This window comes from Meleagris gallopavo, chromosome 1 (genome assembly GCF_000146605.3).
Source record: "Meleagris gallopavo isolate NT-WF06-2002-E0010 breed Aviagen turkey brand Nicholas breeding stock chromosome 1, Turkey_5.1, whole genome shotgun sequence".
Taxonomy (NCBI): Eukaryota; Metazoa; Chordata; class Aves; order Galliformes; family Phasianidae; genus Meleagris; species Meleagris gallopavo.
The window spans coordinates 74,711,739-74,734,299 of NC_015011.2; the positions used below are offsets into that span (position 1 = coordinate 74,711,739).

At 40.1% G+C, this 22,561-nt stretch overlaps 1 protein-coding gene across 1 annotated transcript; it reads right to left on the reverse strand.

Annotated features, from left to right (window-relative positions):
- Positions 1 to 4,172: 4,172 nt before the first annotated feature.
- On the reverse strand, positions 4,173 to 14,646 carry LOC104912840 (M1-specific T cell receptor beta chain-like). Its single transcript, XM_031555628.1, has 5 exons — positions 13,434 to 14,646; positions 8,752 to 9,084; positions 7,496 to 7,513; positions 5,526 to 5,632; positions 4,173 to 4,452 (listed from the first exon to the last, which is right to left on the reverse strand). The coding sequence occupies exons 1-5, from the start codon at positions 13,468 to 13,470 to the stop codon at positions 4,426 to 4,428; spliced, it is 522 nt and encodes a 173-aa protein (XP_031411488.1). The 5' UTR covers positions 13,471 to 14,646; the 3' UTR covers positions 4,173 to 4,425.
- Positions 14,647 to 22,561: the final 7,915 nt, after the last annotated feature.

Genomic DNA, 22,561 nt, shown 5'->3' on the forward strand with positions numbered 1-22,561 from the left:
GGCCAGGTTGGATGGGGCCCTAGGCAGCCTGGTCTAGGTGGAGCCAGGTGGAGGTTGTTGGCCCTGTCTGTAGCAGGGGGGTTGGAGATTCGTGATCCTTGAGGTCTCTTCCAACCTGGGACATTCTGTGATTCTGTAATTTTCTGAAATTAAAATTCATTAGATGATAATTATCTTAGATGATAATTTAATGGTTCCTTTTAGACTTTTGATAGAATCATAGGCTTATGAAAACTGTATCTCTGAAATTAATTTCCAGACTAGTATTTTTACAGGCCTTGACTTGTTTATACTAGACACTGGAGTCCTGAGCTCATCTCATGGTTTATCTTTTCCAAGAAAAGGGGGCATTTATCCTGTTTATTCTTTTGCCTAATTCTATTGTTTGAACAAAGCAACAATTTCATATCAACTGTGGTTATTCTGTACTTTGAATTTCTTCATCTCCTTCAACACTGAAAAGAATTACCAAAATTATGTACAGCTCATTCACATACTGATCAATTAATATAGGATATATATCAAAAGTTCTCTGTACCTGTTCATCCTTTTCCTTGGGAGTGTTTCTGTCATGCCCAAAAGGGAAAAATCCTTTGATGCCAGATACATGAGTCTGGACAGCATGCTCGTCACTATGAAGATATCAAAAGATGGGAATGGACAATAGTCTTGATCTTTGGGAGTGTAAATACTTCTTACCTTGCTTTTTGAACTCGAATCAGCAGTTGAACTGGTCTTTTACTTTCAGTCTTCCCACAGCTATATTTTCACAGTAGTCAAGCTTTCATTTCACAGCCTTCCCACCTCTCTCACATGATACCATCAGCCCTCTTCCTCGTATAGTACTGAATGTCATAGAACAGTATGTTTATCCTCTAGGATTCATTTTTTCCTCCAAGTATCCTCAGTAAAGTAATGATTGTCAGATCACAGGAACACCCCTACTGTTCTTGACATTCATTTTGCTTTCCTTTTTCTGGACTGAGTTTAGGCCTATCTTCTCGATTTATGAATAGCATAAATAGTAGCACAAAGACTATTGAGAAGTTGGGGATGAAAGATTGGAAACCTGTTTTTCCTAAAAATAATGCAAAATGTACCACTGCTTATCAAAGTAGCGCTGTACACTATTGTTATCTTAGGGGCACTAAGATGGCTAGAAGGGAATGGTAAATTCTATTTTGGTGAAGTCAGGAAGGGGGTCAGAAAAACTACTGCCTATACATCAGGAGGGTGGACTTTGAACTATTCAGGGCACTGATAAAGAGGGTCCCTTGGGACTCTGCCCCGAACAGAAAAGGGTCCAGGAAGGCTGACCACTCCTCAGGGAGGAAGTCTTAGAGATGCAGGAGCAAGCTGTACAGAAGCTGAGCTACTGTAGTATAAGAGAACAAAAAAATTTTTTACAAATATATTAACTGTAAGAGGATGGCTGAGGAAAATCTCCTTCCTTTACTGGATGTGGTGGGAAACATGACCACTGAAGATAAGGAAAAGGCTGATGTTCTCAGTGCCTTCTTTACATCTGTCTTTAAGAGCAGGACCAGTTATCCTGTCATCTTGTTATCCTGATATCCTGATGGAAGGATCCTTCTGATCTGGAAGTCTGGGGTGCAGAGCAGAATAAGCCACTATTCAGGTGGAAATGTTTAAGAAACGTACTACTCCACCTGGACTGTCACAAGTTCATGGGGCTAGAAGGGATCCATTTGAGTGTGCCGAGGGAGCAGGCAGAGGTGATTGTCAAGGCACTTTCCACCATCACAACTTCTGGTCAACCAGAGAGGTTCTAGAGGATTGGAGGCTTGACAAAATGACTCCCATCTACAAGAAGGGTTATAAGGAAGATCCAAGGAACTAGAGCCCTATCAGCCAAACCTACGTGCCAGGGAGGGTTACATCTTGAATGGGATCATATGGCATGTGCAGGACAACCAGATCAGGCCCAGCCAGCATGGGTTCATGAAAGGCAGAGCCTGCTTGACCAATCTGATCCCCTTCTGTATCAAGTGACCCACCTGGTGGATGAGGGAAAGACTGTTGCTGTAGTTTACCTAGGCTTCAGCAAAGCCTTTGTTACTGTCTCCCACTGTATTCTCCTGGAGAAGCTGACAGCTCCTGTCTTGAACAAGTGCACTCTTTGCTGAGTAAAGAACTGGACAGATTGCTGGGCCCAGAGAGCTGTGGTGAACAGAATTAAATCCAGCTGGCAAGCAGTCACAAGTGGTTTTCTTTAGGGTTTGGTACTGGGGCTTGTCCTTTGCTGATCACCCAAATGAGGGGACTGAGTGCAGCCTCAGTAAGTTTGCAGATTATGCCAGATTGGAAGGAAGTGTCCATCTGCCTAGGAGTAGGAAAGCCCTACAGAGGGATCTGGCCATGCTGGATCACTATGCTTAGGCTGAGGGAACTAGGACTGTTTAGTCTGGAGAGGCTCAGGAGAGACCATATCACCCTCTACAACTACCTGAAGAGAGGTTGTGGTGAGGTGGGGATCAGCCTCTTATCTCATGTAGGACTAGAAGGGAATGGCCTCAAGTTGCACCAAGGGATTGTTCAGGTTGAATTTTAGGAAAAATTTCTTCTCTGAAAGAGTGGTCAAGCACTGGAATGGGCTGCCTAGGGAGATGGTTGAGTGCTCATTCCTGGAGGTGTTCAAGAAATGTTTAGTTGTTGTACTAAGGAACATGGTTTTGTGGGTAAATATTTGTGGTAGGTAGATGGTTGGATTGGATGATTTTGGAGGACTTTTCCAACCTTGGTGATTCTATGATTCTAAGTTCCATATGTTTTATTTGTTGTTATTGAATCCAACAGCCCAACTAAACTGCTGCCATTCCCTGTCCCCAGTTCCATCCACTGGAATTTATGTATTGTAAAAATAAATAAATAAATAATCAAATAAAAACAAAACAAAAACAAAACAAAAACAAAAACAAACAAACAAAAAAAACAACCCAGACACAAAATACAAATATACACATTGACAGAACCAGTGTCCTGGTTTTCCCTGGGACAGAGTTAATTTTCTTCCTAGTAGCTGTTATGATGCTATGTTTCGAAATTTGAATGAGAATTGTGTTGGTAATACACAAATATTTTATGTGTTGCTGAGCAATGCTTACATTAAGTCAAGAACTTTTCAGCTTATTTTGCTGTCCTGCCTGTGAGGAGGCTGAGGGTGCAAAAGAAGGCAGGAGAGGACAGAATCAAAACAGCTGACCCAAGCTGGCCAAGGGGACATTCCAGAACATGTGACAAAAACAGAGAAATTGGCCATTGGTGGTGCTCCATCGCTGAAGGATGGGCAGTAGGTGGTGGTAATTACATTGGTTTTTTTGTTTGTTTTTTTAATATTCTTTTGTTATTATTATTTTGATTGCTTTACCTTCCTTTTTTTTGGTCCTATCAAACTGTCTTTATCTCAGCCTATGAGTTTTATTTTTTCTCCAATTCTCTCTCCCATCTCACTGCTGGAAGGAGTGAGCAAGCACTTGTTTGTTCCTTATCTGCCTGCCACAGCAGCCGGTCATGTAGTGTAACACAAGGAGAAAAACTTAGCACTACATAGGCACAAACATCAACAGCTGCATCACTCTTTTCTCCTCTGGCTGATCAGGATAAAGGTCTGCTAACAGAAACTATACAAAGCGTGAATCCCTCCAGTAGCTCACCTTGGACACTCAGGCTATTCAGGAACTGGCCCTAGATCTTGGTCTCCTCACATGCTTGTAGAGGGACATATGAAGCTCTGAAGACTACAGCCTCAGTCTGCTTCCTCATATAGACCCTCCCTCCTTTTCACAGATACAAAACCTCAGTTCCACCCTTTCCCCCCTCCCCCCACACACGCACACAGACACATACACTGAGACCCACACATATGCACTATCAGTCTCCCAGCAGTTGACCTGGATCCTCACTCTCTCAGTCACTGATAGTGGGGCATGCAAGATTTTAAAGCTTGGAACCCCACTTTATTTGCTAGAACACAACATCAGCAATTGATGAGCCTTCTAATATTCACACAGCAGATAGATTCTTCCTCTCAGTACTGTCATTGAATGTATTTTAATGTGTATATTTTATAATATAAGTGCCACTGAAGTTGTGGTGTAGAATAGTATTGCAACAAAATACCAAGTTGGGAAAAAACACTCAAGCTTCTTGAATGGAGTGACACAAACTTTATTCCTAATTTAAGAAGCTGATGCCTCTGAGCAGTAAGGAGGTGCTTTAAAGCTAGGACAGAGATTACCCTGCATGTCCATGGGAAATCTGGCAGTGATTAAAGCAAAGCTGAAAGAACAGGAGAGAACAGAGAACCATCAAGAAAGAAGATATTAGAAGCTTGGACTCTACTGCAGAAAAGAAAAACGTGGAATTTGTTGTTTTCCTGTTGATGAGATGGAGGAGATTATTCACTTATTCTTTATATGGCTTGCTACCAGCCTAAACGAAAACAAAACAGAATAAACAATTAAGCAAGAGCATGGTGAAACAATAGTCCAAACCTACAACTGCCTCTACTGTTGTTTCCTGAGAACATGCACAGAAATGAGCATGTCAAGTTGATGGGGCCAGGCTCTTTTCAGTGTCATGCAGGAATAGAATGAGGGGCAGGGGACAGAAACTGGAACATAAGAAGTTCCATATAAATAAAAGGAAGAAGACTCACCTGGACACTTTCCTGTGCAACCTACTGTAGAGAACCTGCTTTAGCAGGGGGCTGTTATCTAGAGGTTGATTTCAACCCCTACAGTTATGTGACACTGTGCTTCTGTGAAGTTGTAGCTCCTTCAGCCTTTCCTAGTAGCAAGAACATATCTTGCTACAGAAGTACCCATACATATTATTTACTTACATACTGAGTTAATAGCTTTACCAATAAATAAATAAATAAAAAAAAATAAAAAAAAATTCACAAATGATTGTGACCCAGTAATGTACTTTCTCGTGTAGGCTTCAAAAAGGAGGAAAAAAAAGTCTTGAAAATAACTGGGGTTGTACTCATACTCACTCTTAACTCTATTATGTCCCTTCTCAAACACAATTCCCAGTCCACATCTAAAGAAAGTTGGTGCCGAGGCTTCCACTACTCTTATCAGAAATATCTATCAGGTATTTGAAAAGATTACAGATAAAAAATATTTTATGTCTGTTACTAGCTGCCTAAAATTCTCCCATTTTTTTAGATTTATGCCATTCATTGTATATATCTTCTTCAAACCACTGATTTCTACTTTTGCTGCAGGCAAGTGTCCCTCCTCAGTGATTACAGAAAAACATGATGTGTCTGATATTTCCCTTTGCTTTCTGGAGAAGTTGTGCTTACTACTTCTTATCTTTTTCCATATGTTTTCAGAAAAATTTCTCCGCTGGACAGCATTAATTTTGTTTGAGCTCTGGAAAAACTGTAACAGAAAACTTACTAGTTGTGATTTTTTGTGATCGTAAATTTTGTTTTGTCCACTAATCCTTGTACTAGTGGACAAGCTCAGCCTGTAAGTGATGCATCAGCATACCTTGACTTTCCACATCAGAGTGCACACCAAAATTGCATAAAGGAAGGCTTTGGCACACAGAATGAGGTAAGTGAGCTTCATAGAATTTCCATAATGCAAGTAGGACTCTGCAAAGCAAATGCAATTTGCGTATTAAATTATCATCATCTGGAGAGACTTGATACCAGAAATGTACCAGAAATACTTGAAATCTTTAACTAAGCAAAGGAATTACAGTCAAATGAATGGTTATGTTGATATCTGATATGGCTCAGAACGGGAAAGAATATTGTGATTCAAAGAATGACAGGAGAAAGCAATCCTAGAAAAGACACAGACTGGCTTTATGATAAGAAACTATGTTCTGACTGGGAATGGTTAACCTTTGTGTTTCCACACCTGATAAAAATGTAGGCTGGTCATGTAAATCCCCCTTAGGAACTTGAATTAAGTTGAATTACAAGACACATTTGTTTTCACTTGTTATTGTCAGTAAATGCTGTCATATCAGGTAAGTTTTACACAGCACAAAATAACATGCTATCTAGCCTTTTATTTTAACAGCTTTCTGATCTCGCCTGACCAACCTGGTGGTCTTCTATGATGGAGTGGAGGCATCAGTGGACAGGGGAAGGGCAATGGATGTCATCTTCCTGGACTTCAGCAAAGTCTTTGACATGGCCCCTCACCACATCCTTGTCTCTAAATTGGAGAAGTGTGAATTTGAAAGATGGACTGCTAAGTGGATTAAGAATTGTTTGGCTGGTTGCAGCCAAAGGGTTGTGATCAATGGTTCTGTGTTGGGGATGAGGCTGGTCACAAGCAGTGTCCCTCAGGGGTCGGTCTTGGGACCGGTGCTCTTCATCATCTTTATCAATGGTATAGATGAAGGCATCGAGTGCACACTCAAAAAGTTTGTGGATGACACCAAGCTGAGCAGTGCAGTCAATATAGCAGGGGGAAGGGAAGTCAACAAAAGGGACCTGGACAGGCTGGAAAACTGGGCCCATGAAAAGCTAATGAGGTTCAAAAAGGCCCCTGTGAGGCCGGATTTGGAATACTGCATCCAGGCCTGGGGCCTCCAGCACAGGAAAGACATGGAACTCTTGGAACAGATCCAGAGGAGGGCATCTAAGATGATCAGAGGACTGGAGCACCTCTCCTATGAAGAAAGGTTGAAGAAAATGGGATTGTTTAGCTTGGAGAACAGAAGGCACCAGAGAGACCTCATTTTGGCCTTCCAGCACTTGAAGGGAGCGTATAAACAGGAGGGGGTATGACTGTTTACATGATTGGATAGTGATAGGACAAGGGGGAATGGTTTTAAACTGAGGCAGGGGAGGTTTGGGTTAGATATTAGGAGGAAGTTTTTCACTCAGAGAGTGGTGACACACTGGAACAGGTTGTCTAAGGAAGTTGTGGATGCCCCATCCCTGGAGACAATCAAGGCCAGGCTGGATGTGGCTCTGGGCAGCCTGGTCTGGTGTTTGGCAATCCTGCACACTGCAGGGGGGTTGAAACTAGATGATCATTGTGGGCCTTTTCAACCCAGGCCATTCTATGATTCTATGATTTTCAATTTCAATGTCATAATCACTTGGCTAGCATGATTTTTTTCTTTCATGGATGATTTTTTTCTTTCTGCTAGAAAAAAGGTAAAATGTAGCTTTCCTATAGAAGGTGATGTTGAAGACTGGGGGAGATAGAAAGAGCAGTGACAGCATGGAAAGGTTCCACATTTTCTTCTATTATTTCAAAAGGTAAATGTAGATAAGAACCATACAGAATGCTGCTCCAACCTTCACTTTTTTCTTGTTGTTTGTTTTTTTTAAATAACAGAGGTGTCACTCAGATCTGAAAGGGTAAGTTACCCTTCTATAATAAAGAAATTTAATATATGTCTCTCTCACCTCTTATACTTACCATCAGTAAAACTGGAATTGAAATACAGATGTTTATTTGCCTATGAGAAGATGAGAAGGTACACATACCTTTAGTAAGCATACATCCTGAAAGACAAATGAAAACAAAAACATCACATCTTTCTTTGGTGTGAACAAACACATTTTTGATGTTTGCGTTTACAGTATCTATTTTACTACACTGAGTATTTTTCATTTTATGTTAGTATATATTTTATGTTTTTCTATGTTCTTACACTAAGAAAATTTGAATAAACCTTCAAAATTTTCTCTCTCTATATAGATAATACTGTAGATACACGGTGCTATGAATATGAAGACATACAAATACCTATATAATTACAAATACATTTGTGTCATGAACAAACCACTGTCTAGAAATAAATAGCCCATACCATTTTTTCCCTCTTTTAAGCGATTTCTAACTTGTACACTGTAACACCAGAATGTGATGGAAAGTATGGCAGTAATAGCAGAGTGATAAAGTGTTCAACTGCAGCAAAAGAGGACGAGCCCAAATGTAGCAGCCATGGACACAGAAACAAAAGAAGAAAATTTGCTTACCTTTGGGAGGCCTCAGGAAGGCAGGGATCTCCAGTAAGATACCCTCACCTCCACTGCCAGCCCTTAATATGAGGTCATGGAAGGGGGTGGATCCCAGCTCCACAACCTTCTGGTCACTCAGGTGTATTGCATGCAACTGAGCAACCCTGGGTTGGCCCTGCCTTCCTACCAGGTGCTCAATCACTGTTTCAAGCCATGACTTAGCATTTCTCCTCATGGGAAGCATAGGCCCCTCACTGCAAGAAAGACACTGAGGCCCTGGAACATGTTCAAAGGAGGGCAACAAAGCTGGTGAGGGGTCTGGAACACTGGCCATATGAGGAGAGGCTGAAGGAGCTGGGAATGTCTGGAGAAGAGGAGGCTCAGGGAAGATCTCATTGCTCACTATAACTTTCTGAAGGGAGGTTGTAGTGAGCTGGGGGTTGGCCTCTTCTCTCGTGTCATTAGTGATAGGACCAGAGGGAATGGTTTCAAGCTACGGCAGGGGAGATTCAAGCTGGACATTAGGAAGTATTACTTTTCAGAAAGGGTGGTCAGGTACTGGAATGGACTGCCCAGGGAGTTGGTGGAGTCGCCGACCCTGGGGGTGTTCAAGGAAAGACTGGATGTTGTGTTGAGGGACATGGTTTAGTGGGAGCTATTGGTAGTAGGTGAACGGTTGGACTGGATGATCTTTCAGGTCTTTTCCAACCTTGGTGATTCTATGATTCTGTGATTTCCACTATGTAAATCATGGCAATACTCTTTCGTTTTTTACTCACCAGTATCACCATAGATGAATTTATGTATTGATTGGCTTTCATTCTTAAAAAATTCAGCAATACACTCAAAACGATTCAGAGGGTTGAACCACTCTTGGTCTGAGATTCTCAGTCTGCTGGTCAATGAGTAAGTGCTCCCATTTGATGTGGAAATCTCATCTGTTCCCACTCCTTCTGTTCTCTTCTCGTCATTCACCTTCCAGACTAAATTGAGGTTATCAGGGTAGAAACCGGAGGCCAGACACACCAGTGTGGCCTTCTTCTTCTGTTGAATCTCTTGCTTTGATGGTGAAAAGATGGCCACAGTCGGTGGTTTGATTTCATTGGTCTTCCCTGAAACAGTAATGTAGAAAGTAACATAGCCCAGAGGCTTCATTACTTTCTCAACAACCCCTTTTAACTATGAATTTTTTGGGCTGTGCAACTGGCCTTTTAATAAATTCCTAGTAGACAGATAATTATCTGTAATACAGATATGCACAAGTGCAAAAATCATTAGTTATACAGTAATATAAAAGCTCTAGCAACAGAAACGCAGTACTATTTGCATTTCTCATGTTGTCTCTATTAGAACAGAACAGTTGATAAGAAGCAGAGCAAACATATTGGCAGAAAAGTACACAGTAGGCCTGTATTTGTGATGTTGTACTAGGAGATAAAATTCATAAGCATCTTCAGCTGACTGTGGCACATTCTTGATGTTATAGTAAGACATGATGTTTACTGCTATTTTCAAAATTTTACTTCCATGTGATACCTTACTTGTCGCTCAAGGTATGATACCATCTGAAAGGAAAGAGTTATTTATTCTCACTGTCTGAATCACTTCAGGTACATAATCTAAAAGTGAGTAGGACAAGTTTATCTTTAGTTCTTAACTTACTATCCTATTTTACGACTACGAAATATTGATTTATGTCATTTATTATTTAGGTTATCCTCAGAATAAGAAAACCTCATATAAGACTTTCCAAATAAAATGCATATACACTCACAAGAAAAAAATGTTCCATGTCCTAGATGATTCATATCCGTATATGTATACAACATCTACAGTCAAAAAGGAGCTAAAAGGCTACGGTAAGATGTTACTTACTAAGCAGTAAACCCAAAATCAACTTTTTAATATTTTTGTTATATTTCATGTATATTTTTCTAGAGATCCATTTTTTAAAAAAAAATCTTATCTAGCATGACAAATCCACTGGGTCTGCAGAACACACATGGAAAGAGAAATTCATGGAGAGAATTATGGACAAAGACTTTGTACTGTTTCTATGTGATGGAATTATGAATTGTGGATGCTTTTCACAATCATTTTCTCTTTTCTAGAGTGGACACATATAAATCAAAAGAATTTTATATCTTGCACATATAAGCTCATGCAGGCCTCAGAAGAGGTATAGTAATTCATAGTAATGTGTCTTCATAGTCAACTCACTAGAAAGTTTTGAACTCCTCTGCATCCATTCCAGCTAACACAAACTAAAGTTGATTACTTTTACTTCCAGTAGCTGGTTGTGTCTTTGTTGTTTAACTCCTAATGTATCTCTAGTATAACATCAGTGTGGTGGCTAATGAGTGAAGACATGGAAACAGGTGAAGAAAAGAAAACACAAATAGTGATGGAGGTTTAAAAACAAACAACAACAAAACAAAGAAGGAAAGCTGTGAAAAAGGCTTACAGAGAGAATAAAAGTAAAAAGAATTTAAAAAAAAACAACCAAACATAGCCAGAGAATTAGCATATTTAAAGTGGAATAAGGAGACTGATGCAAGCAAAAATAAAGGCAATCATAAAACATGTTGTCATCAGCCCATTCTGTTCTGATTGTCCATGTTGGTCAGTAAGCTCACTGATGCAATGCTTAACCACGTATGCCCTTCCTTACTCTCTTCACTCATCCCAGAGAAAACGTATCACAGTTCTTCCATTCCATTTTCATCCAGTAAGATCACTTTCATGATTTCTTGTTATCTTTAACCCGTACTTTCATTTGAAAATAATCTATGTATATACTATATATCATTAAGAGAAATTTTCAATTGCCCTTTACATCAAGCACTTGGGCAAAATCATAACAGCTTGTGCATAACTTGGACTACAGTGTCAATTCCAAATATAACTGGTGCAGTTAAAAAGCAAAGCTGTACCTCATCAGACTACAACCCACAAAATCCTTGTGTTGCCCTTATCAGTCTAAGTTCCTTAAGATGGGAATATTGAAAGGAACGTATTCTGGTGTGTATTTCTACAGTTTGGTATCAGAGCTTGCAGTGGCAGATGGAAAAAGAAGTTTTACTCTGGGATTCCAAAATGCTCAACAGGTCAGGTAAGCAGTGTTAAATTCTTTTCTGCGTGAGGAGAAGGCTGGAAAAGTAGATGGAGAAAAATAGAAAGAGTAGAGGAGAACAGTGCACTTTCCCTGCTCAGAAGAGCAAGAGAAAGAGAACATAGACTTTTTAAAAATCAGGAACAGTGAAAAAGAAAGATAAATGGAGCCAGTGTCCCACTGCAACTTCAAGCAGCCTGCTCAACATCTATTGTGAGAAAAGCAAAGTACCAACAATCTGCTCCTTCCCTGCCATATTCAGCAGCCACAAGAATATGAACAGTGAGCATGGTCAAACCTTCTAAATGTTGCTTTTGATTGATACAAAGCGAGACAGAAGAGCTCACAAAACATACAGACCAAAGAGGGATCTGTTTTCTTGGACAATGGGAGCAGAATTATTTTTATCATTTCTCCCATCATGAAGCTTTCAGTCAGAGAAGACAGAGCAGAACAAGTCAAAGCTAAAAAGGATCTTAAAATTAGTGTCTGCAAACCCTATGCTTCCATATCTGTCTTCCTTTTTTTTTTTTTTCCTTCCTAATAAACAATTTATAAAGAATCTGTCCTGTCCTTGTGGATGGGGGAAAAATTACCATTATTTTGCTGTTAGTTAAGAAATTCTTTTATCCCCTAAAACAATATTACATATACTACAGAGATCTGACTTTTGACTTACCTAGTACTGTGAGTTTTGTCCCAGTGCCAAAGAACAATTTTTCATTATTCACACTATTTTACAGCTGCATTAAAACCTCTCTGCTACTGTCCATTCTCTGAACAAAGCTTCAGGACTAACCCTCCCTCATGTGGTAGACAGTGAAACAAAACATACATTAATCTATTGTCTCCTAGGAAATAAAGAAAGGTCTGTAAAGGAACAGCAACCGCGTGTCTGTCTAATCTGGTGAGACAAGTCCCAGAAATTCCTCTTCAGAACTCTCTGATACAGGCATAGGTGAATCAATTTGTGCAGCTTTCAAAAATTCTTTACAGGACACTTAAGAACATGCAGTACTAGAATGTACTCCTCCTGAAGAGAAAGCAGATTTCTTTCCTTATTTTCAGCTGAAAAGACTCAATTCTTTATTTCCCCATCTCCTTTCAACGTCATTAATAGCCTTTTCTTGTAAAATAACTGTTTTGGTTTTTTTTTAGCATACAAGTTGGTTCATAGTATCAGCAGTCAATGATGAATCAGCGTATTGTTTTTCATCAGCACCTCAGATTCACACCATATTAAAAAAATAATCATAATTAATTGATCACCTCCATTGAGGGCCTCAATTTTTCCTATGGAGACAGAATTTTATCACTTGAAAGTTTTTTTGCTCTGCAATGAAGGGCTGGTATAAAAGCATGTGGCATCAGTTCTTCTAATTCCAGGAATAATAGTAATGAGAAGAAGAGATCACCATCACTGGCAACCCTGCCTGCAGCAAGGGGGTTGGAACTTGATGATCCTTAAGGTCCCTTCCAAGCCAAGTCATTCTATGATTCTATGATCTATCAGTCTTAGAAACACGTTTGTTTTCTTCTGGATTTGGAAAGAGTCCAAATCCTGAACTATGACCTAGAAATAAATGTTCTCCGAAAGTTATTTTAATTTGAAAAGAGTCTTTTGGTGATATTCATCAGCTTTTTATCATCTATTCTGAAACAGTATGACTCTTCTACCAAATAGACTTTTTAGCACAATCCTAACAAACTTGTTATACAGAAAGAATCTTGCCATGCTGTGGAGAGCTGTTTTCTATCTTTAACAATTGATTGTTAAACAGCTGCATAGAGCTGTTAGTATTGCCTGTGATAAAGCTGAGTACTTTTTGCTTCTGCTTTGTTAGCTAAAAACTAGTAGACATATGTCTTTCCCAGTTATCTGATTTAACGTGTTTTAGCTTACCCCCATAAGATTTAAGTACTTTGTTTTTAGAGTCTTGATTTTCTTTTTGAGACCTCTCCTAAATGTAACTGTAAATCAGATAGCCTTTCAGTGTTATCTCCACAATAACCTGGAAGCACAGTTACACTTTTCAAGAACAGTGATTTTTGCAGGTGTTGATTTATTAAGAATATTGATGACATGCATATATTTTTCAACCCATTTTCAACTTAACTCATTTGACAGACAGTTCTTTATTACAGAAAATGTTTTCTTTCAGTTATTCAAAGTGAGATATGTGTCCTTACCTAGAATAGAACTTAATCTAGTCTCCAGAATAGACTGGGCAACTAGAACATCAGTAAAACATCAATTTAATAAAGAAGAAAATAATGCTAAAGTGAAATAATCTGATGAGAATAACCAGGATTTAAAGTGATTTAAAAGAGAAAAGAAAATTTTCTTACCGATCACTGTAAGTTTCGTGCCACCACCAAAATTCATGTTAGTGTCACTATGACATACTGTTGTATCATAAGTTAAGAGAAAGAATGCACTGCAGTTGAGTTTAGTAAGCAGAAACTTAAACAATATTTGCCATATCTGGAAACTCAATTTCTATCTAAATGACTGTGGCAGAGCAATAGCTTGAAATCTCATTGTATCATCTGTAGCATTTATAAGAGCATTTTTTCAGAGTTCATTTGTATTTTTGTCTATATTTCATTCTTAGAGAGAAGTTCTGAAAAAACTATTTGCCATGTTTTCCTCATTGATATAATGTACTATTCTCATTTTGGAGACATAAATTTTATGGAGGTGTTCAAGGTGGTGTAAGGGGGCCAATGTCTAGAAATATAATTACTCCATAACTACAGCTTCCATACTGTCAGGCTTATACTCTAAACACTGAGATTGTTTTATTTCTTTAACTTGTGAAATCTAGTAATCAAGTTGATTTGTGGTGGTCACAGTTGCACACCTTTTCATTTAGTTGCTTCTCCTTTGTGATAGTGAATTAAGGCAAACCCTTTTTTTTTTCTTTCCCCTTCAGCTATCTGATAGTCTTGCAGGATTCCATTCAATTTTCTGATAGTTTGAAAGTAATTCACATAAGGACTGTCCAGAAGAATCATTTGGCTGGTCTCAGACAAATTCTTTATCGTCACTAGGAAAAACTGCAGATATCATGGAGAAGGATTTGAGAAAAACACTGCCTTGAAAGGCATGAGTCATTCTGTGAATGCTGGAGACTTACTTGCAAGAGAAAGCCCTGACAACCCTTTTATATATTGCTTCTGGAAGATATATGCTACATTTCAGATTCTTCTGTCACATTAATAAAGAGTCATTTTGAGGATAGCAGCAATTATTGCTGCTATCTTATTCCATCAGAAAGATATTGTTTGCTTCACATACTGTGGTAGATTTAGATGCATCTGCAGTCAATCTGGTTTGCTGAAAATTATTTCAAGGTCATCAGAATCCACTGGCTTGCTTTCCAGACAGGGTAGGGTTGCAGCTCTCAGATGATGAAGGTAAGTACAAACATACTGTTTATGTCAAGAGAAACAAAGACAGAACATGTCCACTGTGCTGTAGAATGCTCTCTAGTTGTCTTAACATACTCTCCCATGTGACTTATGCAAGTATGGGTTTTTGTAAAGACCTCCTGGGAAATGCATCATTGTGTATCCCCCTGTCCCCACAACGGTACAGTCTCGTACAAAAACAATTCCACCTGTGTCTCCACTCTCTCATTTTGTCATCCAGCCACCATAAAATTTTTCTGTGGAAACCACAGGCCACTTCCTTCCTCTGCCACTTCTCTGTCTGTCATAGTCCAATTAATCTCCTGTTGTACATGTTATCCATTAATACATCATTCCAACAGTTCTTCCTTTAGACAAAAATGATTCTTTGTTATGATTACCTAGTTTTATTTGCACTTATTTTTCACTATGTAATTTCACGGCAGTAGTCATGGTGCTTTCATCCCCACTCTTCTGCTTCAGGATGATAACAGAACTCAAGCCTTCTGTAATTGTTTTACATTGAAAGTGATTTGCTTACTACAGACTGGTGCTTCTTTTTATAGCCTTGCCTGACTGTGAATATCTTCTTCAATCTCTGTTGTACTTGCCATTTGCTCTGAAAGGGATGGAAGTAGGATGCTGGGCAATTAGCTTGTATTCTCTGGCTGCCTGTTGCTGGAAGCAGAAATACAGTCTTCTGCAGGTTGCTTATGACTGATGAAAAAGCTTAATCTATGAGCAAAATCTTGCCTTCATTTTGGAGACTGAAAGGGGAGGAGACTTCCAGTGACAGGTTATAAGGTACTTTCATATTTCTTTCTTACACATAACTAAATGAAGACACAAAACTGCATTTTTTCCTCCATACCCAGTTAGCCCAGGTATGATGAAAGATCTGTGTGAGACTGTGCAGACTGGCAGACACTGAGGCAATACAATGCAGTATTTAGATATGGGGTATGTTCAGCCCATCCAGGCCTTGTCTTCTCACAGAAGCTATCTAGGTATAGCAGCATGAATAAGCATCTGCAGTTCATATTGCTGTCTAATGGCTTCACTTGAAACTATTTTGATAATCAGTCAGCAGAAGATAACAATCCTTTGAAACAAGGTAGTTCTCCTGGGAAAAATCACAAATTGCTTTCTCTTAGTTTATCCTGCTCAGCTAGGAAGAGCTGTTAGGGCCCCAGGGAAGATGAAACATTTAGGATCAAGACAGAAATCTACAGGTTATTTCAAATACTGGACAGGCAATAGGTGCCTCTGCAGTAACCTCTTTTCTACAGCAGCAAAACAGTATGCTTAGCTCACTAATTTTAAAAATGAGAACATTTTTTGTTTGTTTGTTTAGATTGAATTATTTTTAAAAATACACTTAGGACTTTTTCTTTTTCTGTCCAAATTATGACACTAGAAGGACGGTTACTTGCCTTTATTGAGTCAAGACTTTCTCTTATATCAGTAGCATTTGTTCCAAGTCTAAAACCTTCCTATTTAAATCCCTTTACGAGTCTTACTGTCAGTAGCACGCTCTCTGAAACATGATGTCTTTTGTGTAAAAGCATGCAAACCACTTCCTTTGTATTAATTTTAAGGAGAAGTTCTATGTGATGCTAATATCACACAGATGGGCACTATCACATAGATGGGCACTATCACATGGTAATATCCAAGAAGTGCCAGCAGACAGCAGTCTTGTCCTACGTCAGAGTTCATATATAGTCCATATAGGTATTTTAGACTGTAATTTAAAATGATAGAGAGAGTGTGAAGGAAAGGTCATCCCTTCTTTTTAGTTTTCATGTGTCTGATAGAAAGTTTCATGGGCCAAGATGTGTAAAGCTTCAGCCAAGAGGGGTAGGTGAGAGTTTGTGAACAAGAGATGTTTAGGGCCATGTTTTCTAACAATAGTATCACACTAGTGCAGAAATTTTTACAGAAAAGTAATGATCTCATTGATTATATCAGTCTTGGATTCTTTTCTAGCTTACATAAAATGCAAGATACAGAGAAGCCAGGAGGTTTTTAGTCCAAATTTAATATCCTGCCTCAGCATTTCCCAAAGGCCCTGGCAGCTTAATAGAGGACATCCATTTTTCCAGAGCCTTTTCTGCTTGCAGGAAGCACACTGATCCTCTCCTAATGGTATTCTGTCCCTTTGCACTCCACCATAAAACCTTCTTCCCCTCAGGCAACAATAGCCCTACCCCTGACTTTACCAATTTCTTGGGTTATAACTGTTACTAGCATCTTACTATCAACAAGTTTTTCTTCATCCACCTTTTCTTTATTGTTATATACTTTCCAGATATTTTCTAATATTTAAACTGATAAGTGGGCATCTGCCCTGTAAAGACAGGCAATAACAGATATAACTGCTTTAAATCAGTTTAGGGTCACCTATGAAAAATAAAGGTCACAATCCAGTAATAAAGAAGAAATTGGTCCTGATCTGGTCCTGATCCACTCCAAGGATCAGGACTCACCAAACACTCCAAAGAAGGTGATCTCCAAGTAGAAACTTTCCTTCAAAGCAGTCAGCTCTTACAAGAGGTTAGGGAGGGGTGGAACCTGGCTCCCCCACAGGTGAATCGCTTCCACCTTGCTCCTAGATTCAGATTAGTATATTTTCCTGCAGCCTCCTTTAATCTCTCAAAGAAAGAGGAGGGACTCTCATTCTTCCCTTGAATGAGCTGATAAAATTTACACCAATTATTTGACTTCAGAATAGCATATCAAATCCCATATAAAACTGTTGCTATTTGGTTAGTAATAAACTTTGAGGACATAGGGATCCAAAATAAGGATGTTGGGAGGAAAATGATCTTCTATCTATCCTGCTTGTGTGGCTTGAATATCCGTCTCCTCTTTAGTCTTAGGCATCACAATTTTCTTTTCCCCATAAGTCATTGCGTTTAAGATAACCTGCAGATCATTTCAATCTGGGTCCCGGTTCTCAACTATAGTTTCCATAACCTTTACTACCCGCATGAGGGTAGTCACTATTCATGCCTGTCATCTTCTTCTAACCCTTTAAATCCGGTATTGAAAATGGCACTTAACTCAAACTGGCATGTTCAGTACTATCACTTGCCTGAGAGACACTTGTATGTTTCAGGCATTTCCATACCTAACCAGGCCTACACACCATTGGTCTGAAACTGAAAACCTTCCTCCTCATCTGAACTTTGGGCATAATTATTCTTTTCTTTCCCTCTGCCCCCTTTTAGCCCTGTGCTACCATATCCTGTTCATTTCTCCTTGCTCCATTGCCCCTTCTTGGTCTGACCAACATCTCAACATCCTTGTCTTCCTCTCATTTCTCCTTATATTTGTTGCCTATATCTTCTTCAGTGAATATTCTGCACCCCAAATTACAGTTTCAGAAACTAAAACAATTACAGAGATCAAAACAGTTACAAAAAAATTATCATTCTCTAAGACCACCTATAACACTGTAATGCAATGGAAAGCACAGCAATGACAGCATAGCAGCAAAGTCCTAGGCTACAGCAAGTGAGGATATGCTCAAACAAATGCACCTGAGCTCCCTTGGGTTGGCCCAGCCTTCCCACCAGGTGCTCAATCAGTGTTTCAAACTGTGACTTAGCATTTCCACTATGTTCCACCCTCTCACAGCATGAATAAATGATTGAGTAGGTTGAAGGTAAGTCCTTTCCATTATGGTGATCCAGTTTACCCTGGCACTTGTACAATTTGCCCGTTGCAATGATGAGACGATTGATGATTGGTTCATAGTTGAAGATCCTGTTCCTTTATGGGTCAGTACTTGGAGGTATATAATTGCTTGGACCAGGGAAGGTTCTGCTTATGTTTCATCAGTCCCATATAGTCCACCACCAGATGTCACACTGATCTTATAGTGACTGTAAGGGAACTGTTGAGTCAGGGCCTGAACCTTTGATTAAGCACCTAGGGAAAAAACCCAGGCAGCCCTGGGAGCACAGGTGAAGGCAATTCACCTGTACTACTGGAAGGGTTGGAGCCTGGCTGCACCTCTCTTAGAACTCATATAAGGCTGACTGCCACTGGGGAAGGGTTGCTTCCTGGAGATCCCTCCTTGGTGAAGCTTTCTGCTACAAACCTAGAGTCTTCTGATGTGGGTGAGCAATCTTCTTCCCTTCCTTTATAGCACATCTCTATTGTGCTAGTCCTTTTGTCATCATACCTTTGTTGTAATGCTTTTCCCATTGTATTAATCTGTCTAATTGCTACAGTGATACTGAAGCATTTTGATGCCATGTTATTCCACCCATTGATCATGTGGACTAAAAGAGATTCATGAGGAGTAGTATAGATGTTTCAGAGGTACTAGAAGGGGTAGGTCTGTTCTCCAGGGAAACATACAGGCCTTGTTCCTGTCCTGGGTCAACACTTTAGCTCGCGCTTGAGCATACTGTAGCTGTGTCTGTGCCACACCCTTTGGCTACATATCTGGAGCTACATAACTATATCGCATACCAAAGAGGGAGTCTTCATTTGCCATAGTACATGTACCTATTATCAGGGGGACTACAAATCCCCCAACCTCCAATTATCTTTTCCAAGGTGCAAGTAGGTCACACCTACTTGCCCCTTCAAAGGCCATTCTTTTTTATGGGTACCTGGTCTTAGATTCTTCAGGGCATGAAACTGAAGATGATTTTCGTTCCCAATTTGTGGTTTTATGCAGTTATTGGTGCCTGTAATTTGGATCCTAAGTAGGGAGGCCATGTTGCCAGTAGCATCCTCAGGGCACTGAGTCTGCCATCTCTAGGTCTTCCATTCAGGTCCCACAGGGTTTCATAGAGTCTCTTTGTCCCTGAAGGGACTGAGAGTCTGTCTTCAGGGCAGCCTTAAGAATACTGTTATAGTGTTCAAGTATAGCCTGCTTCCATCTGGATTATATGGAATCATCACTCAGCGTTTTCTTCTGCCAAGTGTTGTACCATTGTGCCAGTTAAACGAATCCCTTGTTCACTGTCAATGACTTGAGGTATCCCATAGGCAGCCATCAACTTGGTGAGAGATATATATATCTGGTTCACTCTTGGACCTGGATAGGCCTATTTTCTTTTGTTCAGCATGCCTCAGCTGAACCAGTGGGTGATATTCTTAGATGGGTGAATTGTCAGTCCATTGAATTTGAGCCAGTGTGTTGGCTTCATCATTTCCCCATGACTGTAGGGATTGGTGGATAGGAACGTAGTAGACATGTAAGGTCCTGTGTTTAACCACATTCCATATGTCTAACTGCATATCTGTCCTGAGTTACATGGACATCTAGTTCAGCTGGAAGGTGGGATCAAATATGCCCAGTGCCTGGACCTGTTTAACAGCTAGTTTTGCTTGCTTGTTCCATTCTCCCTCCATCCCATTTTTGGCCTTTCTTTGTGTGTCAGAATAAAGGTCTCAGCAGCTACTCTAAGTGGGGTACAAAGGAATACCAGTATTTCAGTATACCCCCCAAATCCTTGCACCTGCCTTGGTGCGGTAGGGACTGGGAATACCTGAACTTGTCCATTATTGCTGCAGATAGTACTTTGGTCTTTCCTGACCAAATTGCATTCAGGAATTTGACCGACAGGGTTGGTTCTTGCACCTTCTGTGGGTTTAGAGCCCACCCTTTCTCTTGTAAATTAGTAGTCAATGAATCTACTGCTTTTCTAATGCCTCCAGTGAGTCAGATGTTGCAGTGGAATTGCTAGGTCACAACATAAACCAGTATGTGAGCACAAGTGCTTGGGGCGAGGGAAGTCTATAGTGGTATAGTTTGATGTTATTAGAATTATTCCACTCTGCTCGGTCATGTGCCACTGAGTTATGACAATATATAGGTGAATGCATGTACCCTTGCAGCAGGGCCTGAAAGGTCTGCTACCTGCCTCCCCACATAAATGCAAATTCATGTTGTGATACTTCATGAACAATCTGAAAAATGTATTTGACAAGTCTAAGACACAAGGGTCTTAGAATTCTATCTCCCTCCTCAATGTGTCTATCAGGGAGGCAATCTTGGGAACAGCTGCATGAGTGAGTGGTGTGTCCTTATTTAATTCTATAATCTACTGTCATTCTCTCCTTGTTTTAATTACAGGGAGGATCTCTGCCCCTTCCAACATCCAGATATTGCACCTGGTCTGAAGATGCTGTTTACCCCAGATCAGCCACGAACTGTGTAGCTTGTTGGATAATTGCCTCTGAGGCCACTGAAGAGCTCAGTATGCCATACTTGGGGGGAGGGTCTTGTAATATGAGGTCCCTCATCCTTGCTAAAAACTTCGTCGGGTCTGAAATCTCAAAAGCATCATAATAAATTGCCCTCTTCATTCCCAGTTCTCTAACATAATTTTCAAGACCAGTATATATGAGACCCTGGAATGTGTCCAGAGAAGGGCAACAAAACTGGTGAGGGGTCTCCCTCTCCCAGAGGGAGCTGGGTTTGTTTAGTCTGGGGAAGAGGAGGCTCAGAGAAGACCTTGTTGCACTCTACAACTTCCTGAAGGGAGGTTGTGATGAGGAGGTGTTTGGCTTCTTCTCCCAGGCAACAAACAGGACCTGAGGAAATGGACACAAGTTGTACCAGAGGAGGTTTAGGTTAGACATAAGGAAGAAATTTTTTTCAGAGAGTTGTCAAGCACTGGAATGGCCTGTCTAGGGAGGTGGTGGAGTCGCTGTCCCTGGCAGTGTTCAAGAGGTGTCTGGGTTAGGAGCTACGAGATACAGTTTAGAGGCTTGTGGTAGCAATGGTAGTGGGAGGACAGTTGGACTAGATCATCTTGCAGGTCGTTTCCAACCTTGCAATTCCATGATTTATTCATTCCCCACTTTTATTTGGCCATGCAATTGTACATGCTGCCATTATCCATTAATTAGTAAATTTCTTTCCTCATTATGTATCACAGTTGCATACAATCTTTGAGTGCTGGATGTGGTGATGGATGCAATTTTAGAAATCTCAAGTCTGTTAATTAGCACACTTTCTGCCCCTATGTCCCATAACCTCAAGAACCAAGCTGGTATGCTCTCTCATGTTTTTTGCTTAAATCATTGAAATAATTCTGTGAGTTTGGTGGCTGTGTACGGGTGATCTGTTACATGTAATGTGGTGTGGACAGTGAGCCACTTCTCAAGTGACAACCCTGCTGGTCTATCTTGGAATTCCTTCATTTTTTGAGTTATTACTAGTCTTATTTCTAGAGGATCTGAGGTTCCCAGATCCTTTAGTTGGGTTTTAGTCAACTTGGCTTTCTTTTTATTCTTAAATTCATCTGGGATCCAAGGATCCTGCTGATTTAAGTCCTTTTCCTCTTCTAATGATATAGTTCTTAATTTCAAAAGGGAAGTGCCATTTGAAGATAAGGCAGTTTGCTCCATCAGAAGTGTAATTTTATTTTCCAGTTGTCTGATACTAGCCTTTATAAGCTCATTTTCATCTTTCAATCCTTCCTTGGAGCAATGATACACATTAATAGTTACTAGTAGAGGCCATGGTACAGTGGATGCTGCTACTACTCTTCCCTCAGTTGTCAAAAAGGTTTATTCTAGTTTTGTTTTTGTTTTTGTTTTTCCCCAAAATTCAGCCATCTTCCAAGGGGATTTAATAACAGGACCATTGTCCCTTATAGGTTCCCATTCTTCAATAATTCACAGAATCACAGAATTGTAGGGGTTGGAAGGGACCTCTAGAGATCATCGAGACCAACCCCCCTGCCAAAGCAGGTTCCCTACACCAGTTCGCACAGGTAGGTGTCCAGGTGAGACTTGAATATCTCCAGAGAAGGAGACTCCACAACCTCCTTGGGCAACCTGTTCCAGTGCTCCGTCACCCTCACCGTAAAGAAGTTCTTACGCACATTCATGCGAAACTTCCTATGCTGCAGCTTATGTCCATTTCCCCTCGTCCTGTCTCCACGTACCACTGAAAAGAGACTGGCCTCACCACTATGGCCACCACACCTCAGATATTTATAAACCTGGATCAGGTCCCCTCTCCATCATCTTTTCTCAAGGCTAAACAGACCCAGTTCACTTAGCCTTTCTTCATAGGGGAGATGCTC

Excerpts from the sequence above, each read along its gene's own strand:
- LOC104912840 (XM_031555628.1), bottom strand. The coding sequence starts at position 13,470 with ATGAATTTTGGTGGTGGCACGAAACTTACAGTGATCG. Across the intron at positions 9,085-13,433 it reads CACGAAACTTACAGTGATCG|GGAAGACCAATGAAATCAAA; the intron begins GTAAGAAAATTT and ends TTACTGTTTCAG. Across the intron at positions 4,453-5,525 it reads CTCTGATGTGGAAAGTCAAG|GCTGGTAGCAAGCCATATAA; the intron begins GTATGCTGATGC and ends GTTTTCGTTTAG.